This window comes from Ornithorhynchus anatinus, chromosome 5 (genome assembly GCF_004115215.2).
Source record: "Ornithorhynchus anatinus isolate Pmale09 chromosome 5, mOrnAna1.pri.v4, whole genome shotgun sequence".
Taxonomy (NCBI): domain Eukaryota; kingdom Metazoa; phylum Chordata; class Mammalia; order Monotremata; family Ornithorhynchidae; genus Ornithorhynchus; species Ornithorhynchus anatinus.
The window spans coordinates 100,725,941-100,745,876 of record NC_041732.1 but is presented as its reverse complement, the minus strand read 5'-3'; the positions used below and the strand labels follow the sequence as shown (position 1 = coordinate 100,745,876).

General features: G+C 45.0%; 1 protein-coding gene across 2 annotated transcripts in view; it reads left to right on the top strand.

The window, feature by feature from the left end:
* The window catches only part of SMCHD1 (structural maintenance of chromosomes flexible hinge domain containing 1), a 131,057-nt gene extending 113,886 nt beyond the window's left edge, over positions 1-17,171 (top strand). Inside the window, exons 47-48 of one of the 2 annotated variants that reach the window (XM_029066197.1) lie at positions 20-137; positions 16,768-17,171. In XM_029066197.1, coding sequence (XP_028922030.1) covers positions 20-137; positions 16,768-16,882 — 233 coding nt within the window. In that variant the 3' untranslated portion in view covers positions 16,883-17,171. Of the gene's footprint in view, positions 1-19; positions 138-12,214; positions 13,363-16,767 lie in introns of those variants that run through there. The other variant, XM_029066198.2, reaches the window with a different exon arrangement.
* The last annotated feature ends 2,765 nt before the right edge of the window (positions 17,172-19,936 follow it).

The following is a 19,936-nucleotide window of genomic DNA, read 5'->3' as shown; positions in this document are numbered from 1 at the left end:
GAATTTGCTATCTTCAAAGGTATGACGCCAACAGGGAAGTGTCCCGAGTCAGTCCTTCAGGGAACCAAACTCGATATGTCAGACAATCCAACCCCTCCTAAAAGAATGAGAAGAGAGTCCTCAAAAAAACTATATAGGTAAGTTTTGCACCGATATTCGCCTTCTTCTCCGCCTAAGTTCCCCATTCTGCAGAACCGAGTCCCAGCTCGTAACACCTCCGCACGTTGCTCCCCTCCTTCCCTCTCTGTGCAGAATAACTAGCCAAGGAGAGAGTCGACTCAAGCGATAACGGGATCTCAGCTGGTCAGAAACAAAGCCGTCTTCCTTCCCTCCTCTGTCTAGCTAGCCTCTGCACTTGATTTCTGCCTTGGAAAAATTCTGTTTATACCCGGATTAGGTTGTTTGGCCTAGAATAGCTCCCTGGTTATAGTGCCAAACCCATAGTATGATCCTCATGCCAGCCCCAAAAAGGACTTGAATTATTTCACCGTAATTACAGAGTCGCGTCTTAGTCTCAACCTTGTGTATTAAATTAAAAAAACTAATTGTAGGGCTGGGATCTCTCGGAAAGTCTTAGAAGTTCCCTTTATTTGTGCAGGCTCTGTGAGGTGGAGTAACAATAGAAGAACCTATTTGAGGTCGGAGACTCCGGTTGAGTGGTTAGTTGCCCCCGACAAAAATTGATGAAGGTCTTCATGGGTGCTGGATTCTTTCATTCATTCATTCATTCATTCATTCATTCATTCAATAGTATTTATTGAGCGCTTACTATGTGCAGAGCACTGTACTAAGCGCTTGGAATGTACAGATCGGCAACAGATAGACAGTCCCTGCCCATTGACGGGCTTACGGTCTAATCGGGGGAGACAGACAAAACCAAAAACAATAGCAATAAATAGAATCAAGATGTACATCTCATTAACAAAATAAATAGGGTAATGAAAATATATACAATTGAGCAGACAAGCACAGTGCTGAGGGGAAGGGAGGGGGGAGGAGCAGAGGGAAAGGGGGGAAAAGGGGGCTTAGCTGAGGGGAAGTGAAGGGGTGGATAGAGGGGGAGCAGAGGGAGCGGAGGGAAAAGGAGAAGCTCAATCTGGGAAGGCCTCGTGGAGGAGGTGAGCTCTAAATGAGGTTTTGAAGAGGGGAAGAGAATTAGTTTGGCAGAGGTGAAGAGGGAGGGCATTCCAGGACACCGGGAGGACGTGGCCCAGGGGTCGACGGCGGGATAGGTGAGAATGGGGGACGGTGAGGAGGTGGGCGGCAGAGGAGTGGAGCATGTGGGATGAGGAGTAGAAAGAGAGAAGGGAGGAGAGTTAGGAGGGGGCAAGGTGATGGAGAGCCTCGAAGCCTAGAGTGAGAAGTTTTTGTTTCGTGCGGAGGTCGATGGGCAACCACTGGAGGTTTTTAAGAAGGGGAGTGACATGCCCAGAGCGTTTCCGCAGGAAGATGAGCCGGGCAGCGGAATGAAGAATAGACTGGAGCGGGGAGAGACAGGAGGAAGGGAGATCAGAGAGAAGGCTGACACGATAATCCAGCCGGGATATTATGAGAGCCCGTACCAGTAAGATAGCCGCTTGAGTGGAGAGGAAAGGGCGGATCTTGGCGATATTATAAAGGTGAGACTGGCAGGTTTTGGTGACGGATTGGATGTGTGGGGTGAATGAGAGAGCCGAGTCAAAGATGACACCTAAGTTGCGGGCTTGAGAGACGGGGAGAGACGGGAAGACGGCTTCTTACGAGGCCGAAGCGGTAGTAACCACAGAAGTTGTGTCAGAGGACTCCTCAGCCACACCGCTTTGTAATTCAATCAGTCAATTGTATTTATCGAGTGCTTACTGTGTGCAGAGCACTGTGTTAAGTGCTTAGGAGAGTACAATATAACAGACTCATTCTCTGCCCACAGCGAGCTCACAGCCTAGAGAGAACGTAAAGTCTTGCCAGTTCCCAGAAGGAAAGAACCAGGAATAAGTTGGTTCTCTTTCATTCTTTCTCGTCAGTCGTATTGATTAATAATGTTGGTATTTGTTAAGCGCCTACTATGTGCCGAGCACTGTTCTAAGCGCTGGGGTAGACACAGAGGAATCAGGTTGTCCCACGTGGGGCTCACAGTTTTAATCCCCATTTTCCAGATGAGGTCACTGAGGCACTGAGAAGTGAAGTGACTTGCCCACAGTCACACAGCTGACAAGTGGCCGAGCCGGGATTCGAACCCATGACCTCTGACTCCAAAGCCCGGGCTCTTTCCAGTGAGCCACGCCGCTTCTCATTGATTGAATTGATTGATTGAATTGATTGATTGGTATTGATTGAATACCAGTGGTGTGCAGAGTATTGTACTCAAAACTCGGGGGAGTGCGATAGAATCAATCGATATCAACTCTGACCCCAAGAAGCATACAAGTCTAATGGGGGTGCCGAGAATGAACAGAAACCACGGGTAAAGAAAAATAAAGTTTAAAGGGAAGTCGTGTAGCCGGGTTGATAAAGAGCACAGATGTGGGAGTCAGAAGGACCTGGCTTCTACTCCCAGCTCTGCCACTTGTCTGCTCTGTGACCGTGGGCAAGTCACTTCACTTTTCTGGGCCTCAGTTACCTCATCTGGAAAATGAGGATTAAGACAGCGAGCCTCTTGCGGGACAGGGACGGTGTCCAACCTGAATTAGCCTGATTCTGCCCCAGGGCCTAGAACAGTGCCTCACACACAATAAGAGCTTAACAGATATCATTTTATATACCATTTTTTAAACCATGTAAAATGGTATTTGTTTATGTGTGTATCTATAAAGGTACAAACTTGAGTGCTGTGTTAGGGTGTGAGTACTCAAATATTTAAGTGATGCAGATCGGGAAGCAGCGTGGCTCAGTGGAAAGAGCCTGGGCTTCGGAGTCAGAGGTCATGAGTCCGACTCCCGGCCCTGCCTCTTGTCAGCTGGGTGACTGTGGGCGAGTCACTTCACTTCTTTGGTCCTCAGTTACCTCATCTGTAAAATGGGGATTAAATATGAGCCTCACGTGGGACAACCTGATTCCCCTGTATCTACCCCAGCGCTTAGAACAGTGCTGTGCACATAGTAAGCGCTTAAATACCAACCTTATTATGTGCCAAAGTAGCAATAAAGGGAGAAATAGTGTCGGAAGATGAGGTTAGTCAGGGAAGGGCTCCTGGAGGAGATGTGATTTCCAAAGAGCCTTAAAGATGGGGCAGGGCAGTGGTCTTCCAGATATGAAGGGGGAGAGAGTTCCAGACAGAAGGGAGGGCACTAGCGAGAGATGATAATGACTGTGGCATTTTTTTAAGCGATGAACTCTGTGCCAAGCACCGCATTAAGCGCTGCGGTGGGTACAAGATAATCAGGTCCCACACAGGGCTCACAATCTAACTGGGAAGAACAGGCATTGAATCTGCAGTTTGCAGATGAGAGAAATGAGGCACAGAGAAGTGAAGTGACTGGCTCACAGTCACCCAGTCGGGATGAGGCGGAGCTGGGATTAGATCCCAGGCCCGTGCTCTTTCCACTAGGCCACGCTGCTTCCCAAGAGATGAGAACAAGGCTCAGTGAGTAGTATATGAATGTGTGTAGACTGGAGTGGGGAAATAATGATAATAATAGTAATAATAATAATGTTGGTATTTGTTAAGCGTTTACTATGTGCCGAGCACTGTTCTAAGCGCTGGGGTAGACACAGGGGAATCAGGTTGTCCCACGTGGGGCTCACAGTCTTAATCCCCATTTTACAGATGAGGTAACTGAGGCACCGAGAAGTTAAGTGACTTGCCCAAAGTCACACAGCTGACAAGTGGTAGAGCCGGGGTTCGAACCCATGACCTCTGACTCCAAAGCCCGTGCTCTTTCCAGTGAGCCACGCTGCTTCTCTATAATATGATAATAACGTTGGTATTTGTTAAGCGCTTACTATGTGCACAGCACTGTTCTAAGTGCTGGGGTAGATAATAGGGTAATCAGGTTGTCCCGCATGGGCCTCACAGTCTTAATCCCCATTTTACAGATGAGGTGACTGAGGCACAGAGAAGTTAAGTGACTTGCCCAAAGTCACACAGCTGACAAGCGGTAGAGCCGGGAGTCGAAGCCAGGACCTCTGACTCCGAAGCCCGGGCTCTTTCCACTGAGCCGCGCTGCTTCTCTGTGCTTCTCTATGGGAAAGACAATAGGCCGGGTGATCTGTGAGGAAGCTGAATCTGTAGTCAAATTGGGGCATGACAAGTATACTCTTCCTGCCCTTCAAAGCCTTGCTGAAGGCCCATCTCCTCCAAGAGGCCTTCCCAGACTAAGCCCCCCCTTTCCTCATCTCCCACTCCCTTCTGCGTCACCCTGACTTGCTTCCTTTGCTCTTCTCCCAGCCCCACAGCACTTACGTACATATCTGTAATTTTATTTATATTTATGTCTGTCTCCCCCTCTGGACTGTAAACTCGTTGTGGGCAGGAAGTGTGTCTTATCATTCTATTGTCCTCTCCCTAGTGCTTAGTACACAGCTCTGCACACGGTAAGCACTCGGTAAATATGAATGGATGAAAAGTTCCCGGACCGGTGTCGGGGCAGTTTTGGTGTCGGGGCGGTGTTAGTGGGAGAAGGCAGCTTGGATTCTGGAGATGGTTTGTGGAGCACCCGACAGAATAGATCCCGGGCCTGCGAGTCAGAAGGTCATGGGTTCTAATCCTGATTCCATCACCTGTCCGCTGCGTGACCTTGGGCAAGTCACGTCACATCTCTGGGCCTCGACGACCTCATCTGTAAAATGAGAATTGAAACTCGGAGCCCCACAAGGGACAGGGACTGTGTCCGACCTGATTTGCTTGGATCCACCCCAAGGCTTATGTCCCTGGCACATAGTAAGTGCTTAACAAATGCCACTATTTATTTCTTTATTTTTGGAGTCATACTGAATATAGGGGTCTAAACAGTTGTGGATAATGCCATTATTTTGGGCTCAGTGATGACAAGATACTGCGAAGGTTTAGTCGGAGAGATGAGAGGAGATCCGAGAGAGGCCCGGATCAGAGAAACTGAGGTTAGATAGCGTTTCCAGGAGAAGGAAAGGCTGCCGTGAAGTCCAGGAGGATTAGGACAGAGTCTAATCTGTTAGATTGGGCAGGAAGGGGTTCACTGATAAAATCGGAGGAGACGGTCTCAGTGGATCGAAGAGAGTGAAAGCCAGAGTGCGTTCATTCGCTCAATCAAGTATATTTATTGAGCGTTTTCTGTGTGCAAAGCACTGTATTAGGCGCTTGGGATAGTACAATGCGACAAACTACATACATATTCCCTGCCCAGAGTCTAGAGGGGAAGACTGACAAAGATATAAGGAAAGAAAGAAAGAAATAATAGAGGTGTCCATATGTGCTGTGGGGATGGGAGGGGGGATGAATGAAGGGAGCAAGTCAGGACAAGGAGGAGAAGGCAGTGGAAGAAGAGGAGGAAAGGAAAGTTTAAGTCAGGGAAGGCCCTGGGAGGAGGAGATGGGCCTTCACTAAGGCTTTGAAGTGGGGAAGAGCAATTATCTGTCTGATAATTAGATGAGAGATAGAGTGTTGAGGGTTGTGAGGTTCCTGGGGTGTTTGTTCCTGGGGTGTTCAGCCTTAAATCCCCTCCGAAGGAGCCTCCCCCGCCCCCCCCAGCCAGCCCTGAGACCCTAGGCAGCCTCCCACTTAACCCTAAAGCCCTCCGGATGTCTAATTGTTTCACCGCAGTTTGGGGGCATCCTACACACTGCACCCCAAGTCCCTGAACTCCTCTCGCTGTCACCATTCTACAGCGGACCCAGACGTCTCCCCGAAAGCTTGGAGGTCATCGGGAACTAGCCCACCGCCCCCTCTCCGGGGCCGGCCGCAGGAATCCCGCAGATCGATCAGTCAGTCGACCAGCGGTATTGAGTGAACGCTTACTATGTGCAGGGCACTGTACTGAGCGCTTGGGAGAGTACAGTACAACAGAATTAGCAGACCCGTTCCCTGCCTGTAATGAGCTTACAGTCTAGAGGGGGAGACAGACAAGAATATAAAGAAATTATTAATTATATATCATTTAAAGCTGTACACAAGTTTCCTGGGGTTGGGGGTGAGGTGAATATCAAATGTACAGAGGTCACCCTGTGTACAGAGCGACACAGGGGGAGAGTGAGATGGGGAAAAGAGGGCTTCATCGGGAAGGCCTCTTGGGGGAGATAATAATAATTAATTATGGGATTTGAGCGCTTTCTTTGTGCCAAGCACTGTTCTAAGCACTGGGGTAAATACAAGGTAATCAGGTTGTCCCATAAGGGGCTCACAGTCTTCATCCCCATTTTACAGATGAGGTAGCTGAGGCACAGAGAAGTTAAGCGACTTACCCAAGGTCACGACAAGTGGCGGAGCCGGGATTAGAACCCACGTCCTCTGACTCCCCAGCCCGGGCTCTTTCCTCTAAGCTACGCTGCCTGTCTACATCTAAGGAGACGTGGCCTTAATAATGCATTGCAATTGGGGAGAGAGGTAGTCTTGCTACATGGGGCGGGGGGGGAGAGTGTCAAGTTAGGCAGAGGACATGGGGAAGGGGTCGGCGGCGAGGTAGAGCCCTCCCACCCGTGACTCTCCAGCTTACGTGTCTTTCTGGAACCTAGAGCTTTCTCCCCACCCCCTACCACAGGCAGATGTTAAGATCTTGGATCTCTACAGTGTTTAATGTATTCTTCGTAAGGAAACGACCCAAACACATCCAGACTGTTATTCATTCAAGCAGTTATTCGATCGTATTTATCGAGTGCTTACTGTGGGCAAAACACTGGACTAAGCCCTTGGAAGAGTCAGCGCATAGAAAAGTGCTTGGGATATAGTAAGCACTTAACAAATACCATCGTTATTGTTATTACGATAGAGCGATAAACAGACACACATTCCCTGCCTTCAACGAGCTCACAGTCTAGAGGGGGAGATATTAATATACATACATAAATTTAAACAGGCTTTCTCCCGATCTAATGCAGTTCCCCTCTAGGGCCCTCTGTACTTCCCTGCAGTCATCCTGGGGCTCATGTTCTTCTCCCCTTCAGGGGGCTGGAATGTCGCTCTTCCAGAATCCGGGCCTCTGGATCCTCTCTGATCCTTCCCCGTGCCCTGTGTCCATCCAGGTTCCACCCCACAAGTTCTCCCCGTGTCCTGCTCTACCAGAAGTACAGCTCGCTGTTCCTTGTCTCAAGATGGCTGAAGTCCTCCTTCTTGCCAACCCTCCCCTCTACTTCCTCTCCAAACCTTCTCTGATCCTTTGGGTGTCCACTTCGGGGAGGGGGCACCATGGAAGTGGCTCTCCTGGCTTCCTCCTCCCTCTCTTAATTGTGGGGACCAGGCGATTGGTCATCGTGAGGGTTGAGGAGAGAATTGGAGAAGATGCAGTGGTTGGAAACAGCCGATTTGAGGAGTTTATTTAGAGGCTTGGTGAGAGGGAGATGGATGGGGGAAGAGATGAGAGCCAGTGCAGGCCATTTTGTTTTATAGCAGTTGTTGACAAGATTTGGTGGCGATTTTAAGCCATTCCCCCTTCCCTGGGCCCTCAGAACCAGGTCGGTCCATCACTCATAGAAGGGAATTTTTAAAAAATAAGTAAATGGTGGCAGTGACTGCCCTAATTTACCCAGTCACATATTCAGTGTGGAGCTGGTTTGAAATGTTTTGCTGCAGACATGTTTCTGCTAGGGAAACACAGCATTTTCAAGGTGATTTTTGCATGCCCCAGCTGAATGGTGTTCAGTTATAGAAATACACATTGCTCTAGCCCTCGAGTGACCTTTTTCTCAAGAGTATTGTATCACCATGCTTTATTCTCATATTGTTGAAAAGAATGATTTTTATTCCCCCGGTAACATAATATGATAGTCCGATTAAGTGGTTCGGTCTTAACCTAATTTCTTTCAGTGATGCCTTTTAAATTGGATTATCTCTATTCTTGTAAATCATTGAGATTTGCAAGATTTAACAATCTGCCTGGACGATATCAATCAATCGATTGTATTTATGAATGTTTACTGTGTGCAGAACACTGTACTAAGCACTTAAAGCAGCATGGCCTAGTGGATAGAGCATAGCCTGGGAGGCAGAAGGACCTGGGTTCTAATCCCGGCTCTGCCACTTGTCTGCTGTGTGTCCTCCAGGCAAGTCACTTCATTTCTTTGTGCCTCAGTTATCTCATCTGCAAAATGGGGATTAAGACTGTGAGCCTTATGTGGGCAGGGACGGTGTCCAACCTGATTCACTAGTATGTATCCCAGTGCTTAATACAGTGCCTGGCAGATAGTAAGTTCTTTAAAAAAAAAAAAAAAAAAAGCTTTTTTTTTTAAAAAAAAAAAATGTATTAATAATAACATCCTCCATCTTTTCAGACTAAACTCAGTTTTTACTACATCTACCTTGTGATCACTGTGTAGATTTTTTTTTAAAAAGGTACACAAGCCACTCTATACCCAAAAGAGATTTTTGCCAAAGGTCAATATTTCCCTAATTAATTTGGTGTCTTTATAAGTAGTACTAGTAATAATGTTGATATTTGTTAAGCACTTACTATGTGCCAAGCACCGTTCTAAGCGCTGGGATAGATACAAGGTTATGAGGTTGTCCCAGTTGGGGCTCACAGTCTTGCTCCCCATTTTACAGATGAGGTAACTGAGGCCCAGAGAAGTTAAGTGACTTGCCCGAAGTCACACAGCTGCTAAGTGATGGAGTCGGCATTAGAACCCACGACCTCTGACTCCCAAGCCCAGCCTCATTCCACTGAGCCACGCTGCTTCAGTGAGTGAGGCTTAGACCTTGCTTGACAGTGTATTTTTGCTCTCCTTCACCACCTGCCCAGATTTATTTCATAGCGTTGAACAACCAAGACCCGCCTTCTCTGCTTTCTGTAAAAGCTCGCTTTCCCTTTTGGATTCCTTGTCATATTCTTTCCAGTTCTAATTTTCCTTGTTGGTTCCTTAAAAGAAAGATAAGATGCTTTCTTGGGAAGGAGACTAGTGAACTATCTCAGGTTGTAAGTTATTTTTAAGGTTTCCATTATCTTCATTTTGTACCTGCTTGTCATCTCCATTAAATGTGTTAGAAACAGATCCGTGGACTTCAAGAAATGTATTTTTTCAGAATAATAATAATGTTGGTATTTGTTAAGCGCCTACCATGTGCCGAGCACTGTTCTAAGCGCTGGGGTAGACACAGGGGAATCAGGTTGTCCCACGTGGGGCTCACAGTCTTAATCCCCATTTTACAGATGAGGGAACTGAGGCACCGAGAAGTTAAGTGACTTGCCCAAAGTCACACAGCTGGCAAGTGGCAGAGCCGGGGTTTGAACCCATGACCTCTGACTCCAAAGCCCGTGCTCTTTCCAGTGAGCCACGTCAGAAGCGGGTCCATGCAGTAAAATTTCACAAACTCTTGGAGTAGTGCTCTTTGAAATTTTAAGCCACACCCTAGTCAGTCAGTTGTATTTATAGAGTACTATCTGTATGCAGGAAACTGTACTAAACGCTTGAAAGAGTATAGTATAACAGAATTTTTACTCTTTTTGGTCATTAAGTGTTTTATTGGATCCATTACTCGATATGATATGAAATTCCTTGGAATAACAGACACATTCCCTGCCCACAATTAGCTTACAGTCTTGAGGGGGAGAAAGACATTAATATAAATAAATTCCAGATATGGACATAAGTGCCGTGAGGCTTGGGGCAGGGGGATGAATTAAGGGAGCACGTCAGGGTGACGCAGAAGAGAGTTGAAGAAAAGGACAGGAGGGCTTAGGGAAGGCCTCTTGGAAGAGATGTGCCTTCAGAAAGACTTTGAAGCAGGGCAGAGTAATTGTCGGATATGAAGAGGGAGGGCTTTTTTACTCTTCTTGGCGTGAAGTATTTTACTGGATCCATTACTCAGTATGATATGAAATTCCTTGGAACTCCGTCATTAAGACTAAGCAGGTCCCTTACCCTCCCTTCCCTTTTATTTAAAGGAGATTCTTCCAGCCTAAAGTTTGCATATTCAAACGTCCCATATTCTGTGTCCATTTGTTGTTCTGTAAGAAACGTTGCCAAGTTCAGAATAACCACTCGTTCGATGGCATCTGCCCCAGTGCTTATGACAGTGCTTGACGCATAGTAAGTGGGGAACAATCGCACCATGATTATTAAGTAGTATTACAATGAAACAAAGAGCTGGCTCTGAATTTCATCCACTAGGTTGGGGAAGTAGGAATTGATTCTCTGCAGCTGAAATCCAGTCCTCTCTCTCTGCCTAGTGAGTTGCCTACGGCATCCCTGTACAGAAGCCAAAAGTCCGTTTTGTGCTGTAGTTTGGAGGGTGCCTGAGTCCCACAGAGGAATCCATGAAGCCCCTGCTGTATAATGAAGGGATAATAATAATGATGGTATTTTTTAAGCACTTCTTATGTGCCAAGCAGTTTTCTATCACTGGGATAGATACAAGTCAATCAGGTTGTCCCACATGGGGCTCACAGTCTCAATCCCCATTTCACAGATGAGGTAACTGAAGGCCAGAGAAGTTAAGTGATTTGCCCAAAGTCGCACAGCTGATAAGTGGCAGAGCTGGGATTAGAGCCCAGACCTCTGACTCCCAAGCCCATGCTCCACTAAGCCACGCTGCTTCACAGTAGAAATCACTGTCCAGGGGAAAGGGTAGGTCTCGAAATATAGAAATTTGAGCTATTTCCATTACCCCTGATCATCCATCTGGATTTTGACGGTGCAGATGCATATTGCGCTCAACTAAGTGGGCCTGGTATCGGCCATTAAGGATCCGATCCTAACCTCTCTTACTGCTGCTGCTGCCGAGATTCATGCAGATGTGAGCATTTTTTCAGAGCATTGGGCCTAACGGTAGCTGGGACGTCTGCACCCTGCAAAAGTAGTAGGTGTTTCGTACCCTGGTCAGCTGAACCTGAAATATAACTTCATTTCATTACAAAGGCACATCTCTGTCATTTTTTTGAGGGGGGTGAGGAAGAGCTGGCTATCTTTAATTGTATTTGTGTAAATCCATCCTCAGTCCCAGAAGAAAACCTTGCCATCGCTCAGTCGGCAACATTTTATCGGGTCCCCAGTTAGGCCCAGAAAATACACGAGATACTTGTTCTTAAGGCCATGTTCTTTGGTACGTGTCAGATTGAAGAAGGCGATATTGATTTGAAGAAATTTTTTCATTGGATAGTCATTCTGTTCTTGGCAATTTGGAAAGAGTCTTACATATCACCCTAAGAAGGAATAATGTCCTTTTGCTGTTAGCTTTAGTGATCGTGATCCTAATATAATGTCTTACCCTGGCACTGAGCATCAATAGAGGGTCAAGTGCCTCTGTTCCAAGCTAAAAGAATGTAAAATCGAGAACTGTCTTGGCATCCAACATTTAGACCCAAAAGGTACTTTCTCCAAGGACGGCCAGGATTGCATTTAGAAAGATTACACCTGCATCACCTCAAAATTTCATGACCGGAATTCAAGGATCGAACATCAAGAGGTGACTGACTCCACTAAAGAGCGCGTTTGGAAGATGGCAGGCAATCCCCAGAACTGTGTCTGGAATTCTTTGGTCCCGTCTTCCTCTGTTACATCCCTGGGAAACAGCATGGTATAGTGGATAGAGCTCCGGCCTGGGAGTCAGAAGGTCCTGGGTTCTAATCCCGGCTCTGCCACTTCTCTGCTGCGTGACCTTGGGCAAGTCACTTCACTTCTCTGGGATTCAGTTATCTCATCTGTATAATGAGGATTGAGAGCCCCAAGTGGGACAGGGACTGTGTCCAACCTGGTCCACCCCAGCGCTCAGTATAGTGCCTGAAACATAGTAAGTGCTTAAAAAATGCCGTCATTATTGTCATTATTATTATGAAGCATCTGGGACAACCCTAAAATAGGTTAGAATGTCTTCCAAATAAGGACTCGTGACAAAAGCAAATGGCTCCCGTTGGACTTTTGATGAAAGATCTAGGTTTCTCTAGGGCCCAGTATTAAAACTTCCCCACTTACACACCTTAGCATTAGAAATAGAATTTTGCTAATGTGCATGTGAAGAAATGTCTGCGAATAGAGATTTGCGTTGTGGTGATGGTTGCTGAGTCGCTGCCTGACGATACCGACATTCATCCTCTGTGGTGTCGTCCAGGAGATTCAGGAGAGGAAACCGGTGGCGGGCGAAACCTAATCTGTTTTCTTCTCCGTGTCCCTTGCCTAGGCTCATAACCAAAACAGATGTGTGAAAAGTGGCAGAGGGGCTGTTGGTCTCACTAAGAATGCACTCCCCTTCTACAGCTCTGCTTCTGCAGGCAAAGAGGTTGACTTACCAGACTGCACATTTCTGGGGACAATTCAAAGACCCAGGGGCACGAATTTTGCTATGCGTGTCCAGGCGGGACTGGAAGCAACCCATTCAAATGTGGGAACTTCGTTGGACAAATCGGTCTTTCCTGGAAGTAACCCAGGCATCTTAACGGCTCGTTTGTCACGTCTCCCGCGTGGGCCAAAAAGGAGAAATGCCCTGACAACATTTGGCCAACGTGGCAATGACTGCGAACCGAACAACCTGGCCATTTCTCCTCCTGAGGAACAATGTGGGCCATATTCTCATATCAAGCTTCGGGACAACAAACCGTTATTCTGGACTGCTCGCGCGAACACGTGATACCTGCCGTTTCAGCCGTGGTGAACTGTTGGCAATGGGTCTAGACTGTAGGTATTAGTAAACGTGAGGGAATACCGTTAAACGCAGAATTCAGGATCAGGATGTCAAAGCACAGATGTCTGGAGACGCCGATATTAAGGTTGCCCACCAAAACGTCAAAGTACCGCACTGCACACGTGACTTAATAGTACTATTTTAGATTACTGGTTATGTAGTTAGAAGCTTATGCTGATATGCAGTATGTGCAATATGTTGGTTTTTGATATAGAAATCTTTTGGTTTTGCCGACACTTGTTTTTGTGAGTCTCAGCCTTAATGCTATGTAAACATTTTTCAAAATGCTTTTTTTAAATCGCTGTTTTTGATAGACATTAGTGGAGAGGCCCATCCGATTTCCAAATTCATATAATTAATGCCTGTTTGAGAAACTCGTAGGTGTTGGACTGTGTGGGTGAAAGTATTCTATGCCAGCATATGTGATTTTTATCGAATAAGAAACACCTTTTTTTAAAGGGGAAACAGTTGAACTGTAGAACGTCATAAGGAAGACTGTGAATTTCTTTTTTTTAACTCATTCCCAGACGTGAAGCTAACTTCCAAAGGAAAGAGCTATTTTTTCCTTCCCAAGGTAACAGATTTTGTTTTGGTGAAAAATTGGGATCTCCCCCTGCCAAGAAAAATAAAAATTGTGGCTACCTATTGCACTAGTGGCATGTCAATCATGTCTAAACATTTAACACATTAAGCCTACCATTACCATAATAGCTTCTTCAAAAACTTGGGGAGCTGCAAGAAAAACATAATCAATAAACATTTTCCCCTTGGTTTCGAAAGATTAGGGGCCCCAAGTTTAACAGAGAAAACACCGGTCTGTTTGAAAGAGGGATTTTAAAATGTTTTTCCCACTTCACCCCAGTGCAAAGATTCTCAACCAAGCTGATCAGCCAAAGTGTACAGAAGGGGGAAAAGAATTCATTATAATGAACAATCAGAAACTTTTAAAGTCTTAATTAAAATAGGTCTCATGGAAAGCCATTGTAAAATGAAATGGAAGTTTTTTGTCTGACACCCACCCTTTGATTCCCACACTGATTAATTTCTAAACCGCCTTTGACAAAGGATGGTAAACATCAACCTCAAAGTGATTCAGCTGAGTCAGTGGACATCAACATCATCACATTGGACAGATTTGGGCACCTTGCGAAAGTGAGATCTTGAAAAGGAGCCGTGTGTAATTGTGGGAATCAATCTGTGGTATTTACTGAGCCCTTACCGTGTGCAGAGCATCGTACTAAGCATTTGGGAGAATACAATGCAGCAGAGTTGGTAGACACATTTCCTGCACATGATGAGCTTACGGTCTAGAGAAACAGACATTAATGTAAATAAATAATTTAGAGATAAGTACATAATTGCTGTGGGGCCGAGGGTGGGGTGAATGCTAAATACCCACAGGGATAGACGCAGAAGGGAGAGGGAGTCGGGGGGGGAAAAGAGGGTTTAGTCATTGAAGGCCTCTTGCTCGCCCCTGTGACACTTGCATAAAAGTTGGTGTTTTCTGGTTCTTTTCCACAATACCCCAAAGAAAAGGGAGGGTGAGATTTGGTCGACTTGTATGTTGCCAGAAACCAATAATGTAAAACTTCTAACTTAAGTGTAGAATAAAATAGAATCTCTGGGAATTTGATTTTCACCAAGCATCATTCCAAATTCAGTCCTACAGAGGAGCGAAGGGACAGAAACGAACAAGGATTCTTGAACACCTCCACTAGCACCGGAATGGTGCTAGCCGGTCGGTCTCAACGATACAGGAGCACACTTATCTTCACTAGCACAATATTAATCTAAGAAAATTGCTGGTGGCAATCCTCCATCATCAAAGTTGAGCATTCTCTGGTGGGGACTATTTCAATATTGGAACTTGAGAAAACAAAGGAATATATGTGGTGTGCTTTCAATGAGACATTGCGATTCCAAACCGCCTTGAAATGTTCACTGGGACAATAATCAGACTCCCTACTAAATACATCAACACGTTGTAATTGCCAGCGCTCCTGGTAACGGTTTTATATCATGGCGGTAGGTGCGGTGGTTAACTGGGCCTTTCTAAGCAAATTTTCTCATTCTATTTCTGTCAAAACCAAACCTGTCCTACTTTTAGTGAACCACCCATAGCCTTCTACATTCTCTTCTGTCTTAACTATGCCACGTTACTTCGAGTTGGGCCAGCTTTAACTGTGAATATGAACCGATAAAGGTTGAAACTACATACGCTATATAGTTTTAATTAAAAATAATGTTGATATTTTGCAAATAAGGGAAATCAGAATCCTCCAAGACTGCCTAATACGTGGTAGGCAACTCTTCAGCCCGCTGGACGTGGTCATTTGTAGAATGGTACTTAAAATTCCTACACCAACTGAAATCCAGCAAGAGTAATGCTTTTAATTCTGTCCTCAAACCAGCCATGCGAAACAGAGAAAAATGGAGGAAGGGTATATTCAGTAACTTTCAAATGCTACTCTTTGTCCACTGTTTAAAATGTGTAGTTTTGTAGTGTCAAAAAAGGAACTTAATTCTTGTATTTCGTGTGAAGTAATAATATTGCTAAATTTTCATGAGTAGAAAATACCTACATAGAAATGTAACTGCTTCTAAATATGCATTTTATTTCTGTCAACATGGTACTTGTTTCGCAAGTTCCTATGAGTGTGCATTGCTTGTTTCCGCCTTAGTAAAATTATATTACAGCATTCTATTTGTATGCAAGGATACGTTTCTGCATCAGCAGAAGCACTCGATTTCAAAGAAAAATTGGACTTTTTGGGAGCCTCACCAAGCAAACGCTCTGTTCTCGGTATTGCTTCTTCTTACCAAACAACTCCCAAAAGCATCCGAACGGATCTTAGGAGGGGGCTTACCCAGACTACACCACATCAACCATAAATAATGGAAATGGCAGCTCACAATTAGAACACTCCCCTGGGCTTGTTCCACTCCAAGTCCTACGATTATCGATCCATGGGTGGTGTTTATTGAGCACTTACGGTGTGCAGGACACTGTACTGAGCGTTTGGGAAAGGACAATCCAACATGCTTGGTTAGATGTGATCCCAGACAGGGCAGGAAACCTCCAGAAATCATAATTCTCCAATGCCTTTGACTATGAAAGTCAGGAAGAGAGGAACAGTTCGGTAGCTTGGCCCTGGGCTCAGTGGGGACAAATTCTGCTCCTGATCAGTTATACTTATCACCAAAAATCAAATTATCTCTAGACTTGTAAAACTCCCCCGAGGGCAGGAAACAGGACTACCAACTTTGTGGTATTGTATTCTTCCAAGCACTTAGCACAGTGCTCTGCACACGGAAGGCGTTCAGTAAGTACCACTGATTGATCAGTGTCAAACCTAGCTGTCTGAGTTGGCCATTCTGACTCTGGAATTAAAATGCAAGAACCAACCTACTTCAGGAGAATTTTCGTTATACTTTATTTGCACCAAGGGGGAGAGTTGCACCCAGTGGAATTAAGGAATCTTTGTGCTCGAGACTGGGTCGCCGCTAGGCTTTGGAGAAAATTTCCAATATTTTGGATTTTGATTTCATTAGGAACCCTGGGGATGAACTAATTACCCCGATGCGTGAAATAATTAGGCCACCTTATGAGTTGGGTGCATATAATAATGCAGTTGACCCAAAGATGGTCAAATCAGTCAATCACTTGTACTTATTGAACTCTTACTATGTGCAAAGCCCTTGAGAGAGTACAATTTAAAAGAGTCGGTAGATATGTCTGTCTCCTGCCCCCAAGTCTAGAGGGAGGAGTAGCAATGAAGAGAAGTGATTTAAAAGACTTTAAATGGTTGTAAAAGTGGCAGGAGCCGTGACTCATAAAAGAAACATCTCCAATTTATAATGTGACGGTCCAATTTAACTATACTCTTATGTCTCTCGACATTTCATTTTGAAAGAATTTTTTTGCTGCGATGCTTGGTAAATAATTACAAAAGTACATCGATGTTAAATTTCCTTCTCGTGTTCTAAAGCCTAGAGTGGAATCGTATTGTTTATCACGAAACATATAATCCATATTTTTCCTCTCAATGTAGTTCCGAAGAGTGGATTTCATCTTCCGTGAAAAAGCTGAAGACGCAACTGCAAGAAGCCCAGTCGCCAGAATTTAATGAAAACTCAAGAAAGAGAAAGTGTAAAGAAGCCAATTAGATTGGTTTCAGGGTAACATCCTGTTGAGATATGTGAATCCATCTGTGTTTCATATTTATGTTAATTGTACTGAAGATTTTTATACTGATAGAAATTAGAAATGTGTTTTTGTTGGTAGCCCCTGCTTTTCTGAAATATTTAAATAGGTTAGCCTAAATTTGTATAGTTTTTATTTCTAAAAGATTTCAAAAGTTTTTAGAGATTCTGACTGTGGAGTAAAAGTTAAATCTATCCTTTTTTATTTATGACATCAAAAACTTTTCAATAAATTGCTACAATACAAAGTGAATGCATGTAGAGTGATTAAAATCGAACATGAGGTACGGTAACTCAGTTTGGTTATCGGAAAGGTCAGTCTACTCTGGGAAAAGAATTGACTCCCTGTTAGGTGGTCGAAAGAAAATAATGTTCATGAACTCGCAGGCTTACACCCGAACAGATTTCAAATAATCATATAATACTTTCTTATTTTGCTGTCAGATTCCAGAGTAGAAATAGAAAATAGCACAATGCGGAAGTTAACCTCAAGAACGTGTTTTGGCGAGATGCATCAGTTCGGTTTTTCTAATGCCTGAAGCCTTAGTAAAGAATAAATCATTCTATCTGCTGCTAGAGTAGTCTGCGATCTATGTAGTAAATTTGGAATAAGTTTAAATGTTTCTTTAAGCTCCCCCAAATGAGTCATTTTACTTGATAAAAGGCATAGGCCACACCTACGTATCTCCATTAAACTATTTTTCCTGAATTACTCGTCGCAAGTAACCTCGTTGTAAAATGTGTCTTCACTCTTAGGATAGACTATTCCATAGTACTTTTAAAACAACCTTATTGGTCCCTAATAAATCACATATAATAATCTCCTTTATCATTAATGCCTTTATGAAAGCGATTAGATGGTATGTGTGCTTTCCACTGCATTGGAGAATTTCATCTCTTCAAATAATTCCTATTCGGCTTATTTGCCGCCATCATTTTTTAGCGGGGCCGGTCTTGATAGAAAATGACTGGGGAAACAGAATGGTGTTCTACGGACGGATGGAGGGCTGGAAGGGGAAACCAACCAAGAGGAGAGGAAGAACTGCGGAGTAATTCCGGTGAACCTGATGTCACCGAAGGTGAGGAACCTCGTGGCGAATCGTCAGCTTCTGAGATAACGGGCTGGACGAGAAACGGTCCCAACCTCTTCGTCGTCGGGAAAGTAGGCCTGAGGAGGGCGGGCCCCGGGACGGCTTGGACCAAGACGAGAGCCCGGAGGGCATCTGTTCGTGTCCTGGTGATGGTGTCCTCTGATGCATACCAGGTAAAGATAATAATAATCATGTTGGTATTTGTTAAGCGCTTACTATGTGCCAAGTACTGTTCTAAGCGCTGGGATAGATACGAGGTAATCAGGTCATCCAACAAAGGGTTCACAGTCTTCAACCCCATTTTACAGATGAGGGAACCGAGGCACAGAGAAGTGAAGTGACTTGCCCAAGGTCACACAGCTGACAAGTGGAGGAGGGGGGATGTCACACTGTCAGTCCAAGTGTATTTATTGAGCACTTACTGTGGTGCAGAGCACTGTACTAAGCACTTGGGAGAGGAAAATGTAACAATAGATACATTTGCTGCCCACAAAAATCTTACAGTGAAGCACTCTGGGGCACCTGCAGCTTCATTTGGGCCACTAAAATAAATCCATCCATCATTTAGTGGTATTATTAAATGTTGTGTGCAGGGCAGTTTACTAAGTGCTCGGGAGAGTGTAATATAACATCTTGTAGGCGTGGCCTAGTGGAAAGATCACCGGCCTTGGAATCGGAAGGACTTGGCTTCTAATCCTGGCGCTGCCCCTGACTGCCGAGTGACTTTGGGCAAGTCGCTTCCCTTCCTCTGCGCCTCAATTACCTCATCTGTTAAAATGGGGATTAAAGCTGAGCCTCACGTGAGACAACCTGATTAGCTTGTATCTACCCCAGTGCTTAGAGCAGTGCTTGGCACATAATAAGTGCTTAACAAATACCAACATTATAAGTATTATTAATGTGCAAAATACAATATACACTATACATTGGAGAAGCAGCATGGTTTTGTGGTGAGAGCACGGGTATGGGAGTCAGAGGTCGTGGGTTCTAATCCTGCCTCTGTCAGCTTTGTGATTTTGGGCAAGTCACTTCACTTTTCCGTGCCTCAGTGACCTCATCTGTAAAATGGCGATGAAGACTCTGAGCCCCAAGTGGGACTACCTGATTACTTTGTCTCCACCCCAGGGCTTAGAATAGTGGATGGCACATAGTAAGCGTTTAACAAATGCCATCATCATTATTATCATTTTACAGTACAAATACAATATGTATGCAATATATTCAACAATATAATAGACACATTAGAGAAGCAGCGTGGCCTAGTGAACAGAGCACGGGCCTGGGAGTCAGGACGACCTGGATTCTAATCCAGGAGAATTGGAGAAGGAGCGTGGCTCAGTGGAAAGAGCACGGGCTTTGGAGTCAGGGCTCATGAGTTTGAATCCCAGCTCTGCCACTTGTCAGCGGTGTGACTGTGGGCGAGTCACTTAACTTCTCTGTGCCTCAGTTCCCTCATCTGTAAAATGGGGATTAAGACTGTGAGCCCCTCGTGGGACAACCTGATTACCCTGTACCTACCCCAGCGCTTAGAACAGTGCTCGGCACATAGTAAGCGCTTAACAAATACCAACATTATTATTAATCCCGGCTCCGCCGCTTGTCTGTTGTGTGATCTTGGGTAAGTCACTTCACTTCTGGGCCTCAGTTATCTCATCCTTCAAATGGGGATTAAGATTCTGAGCCCCACGTGGGACAAGGACTGTGTCCAATCCGATTTGTTGTATCGATCCCAGTGTTTGGTATAGTGCCTGGTACATAGTAAGCGCTTAACATCATCATTATTATTATGAGGGACCGTGTCCTACCCGATTTACTTGTATCCACTCCAGCGCTTAGGGCAGGGCATGACCCATAGAAAGCGCTTAACCAATACCACAGTTATTATTATTAAAGAGGCCTTTTTGTACTAACAAAGGAAAAAAGATTT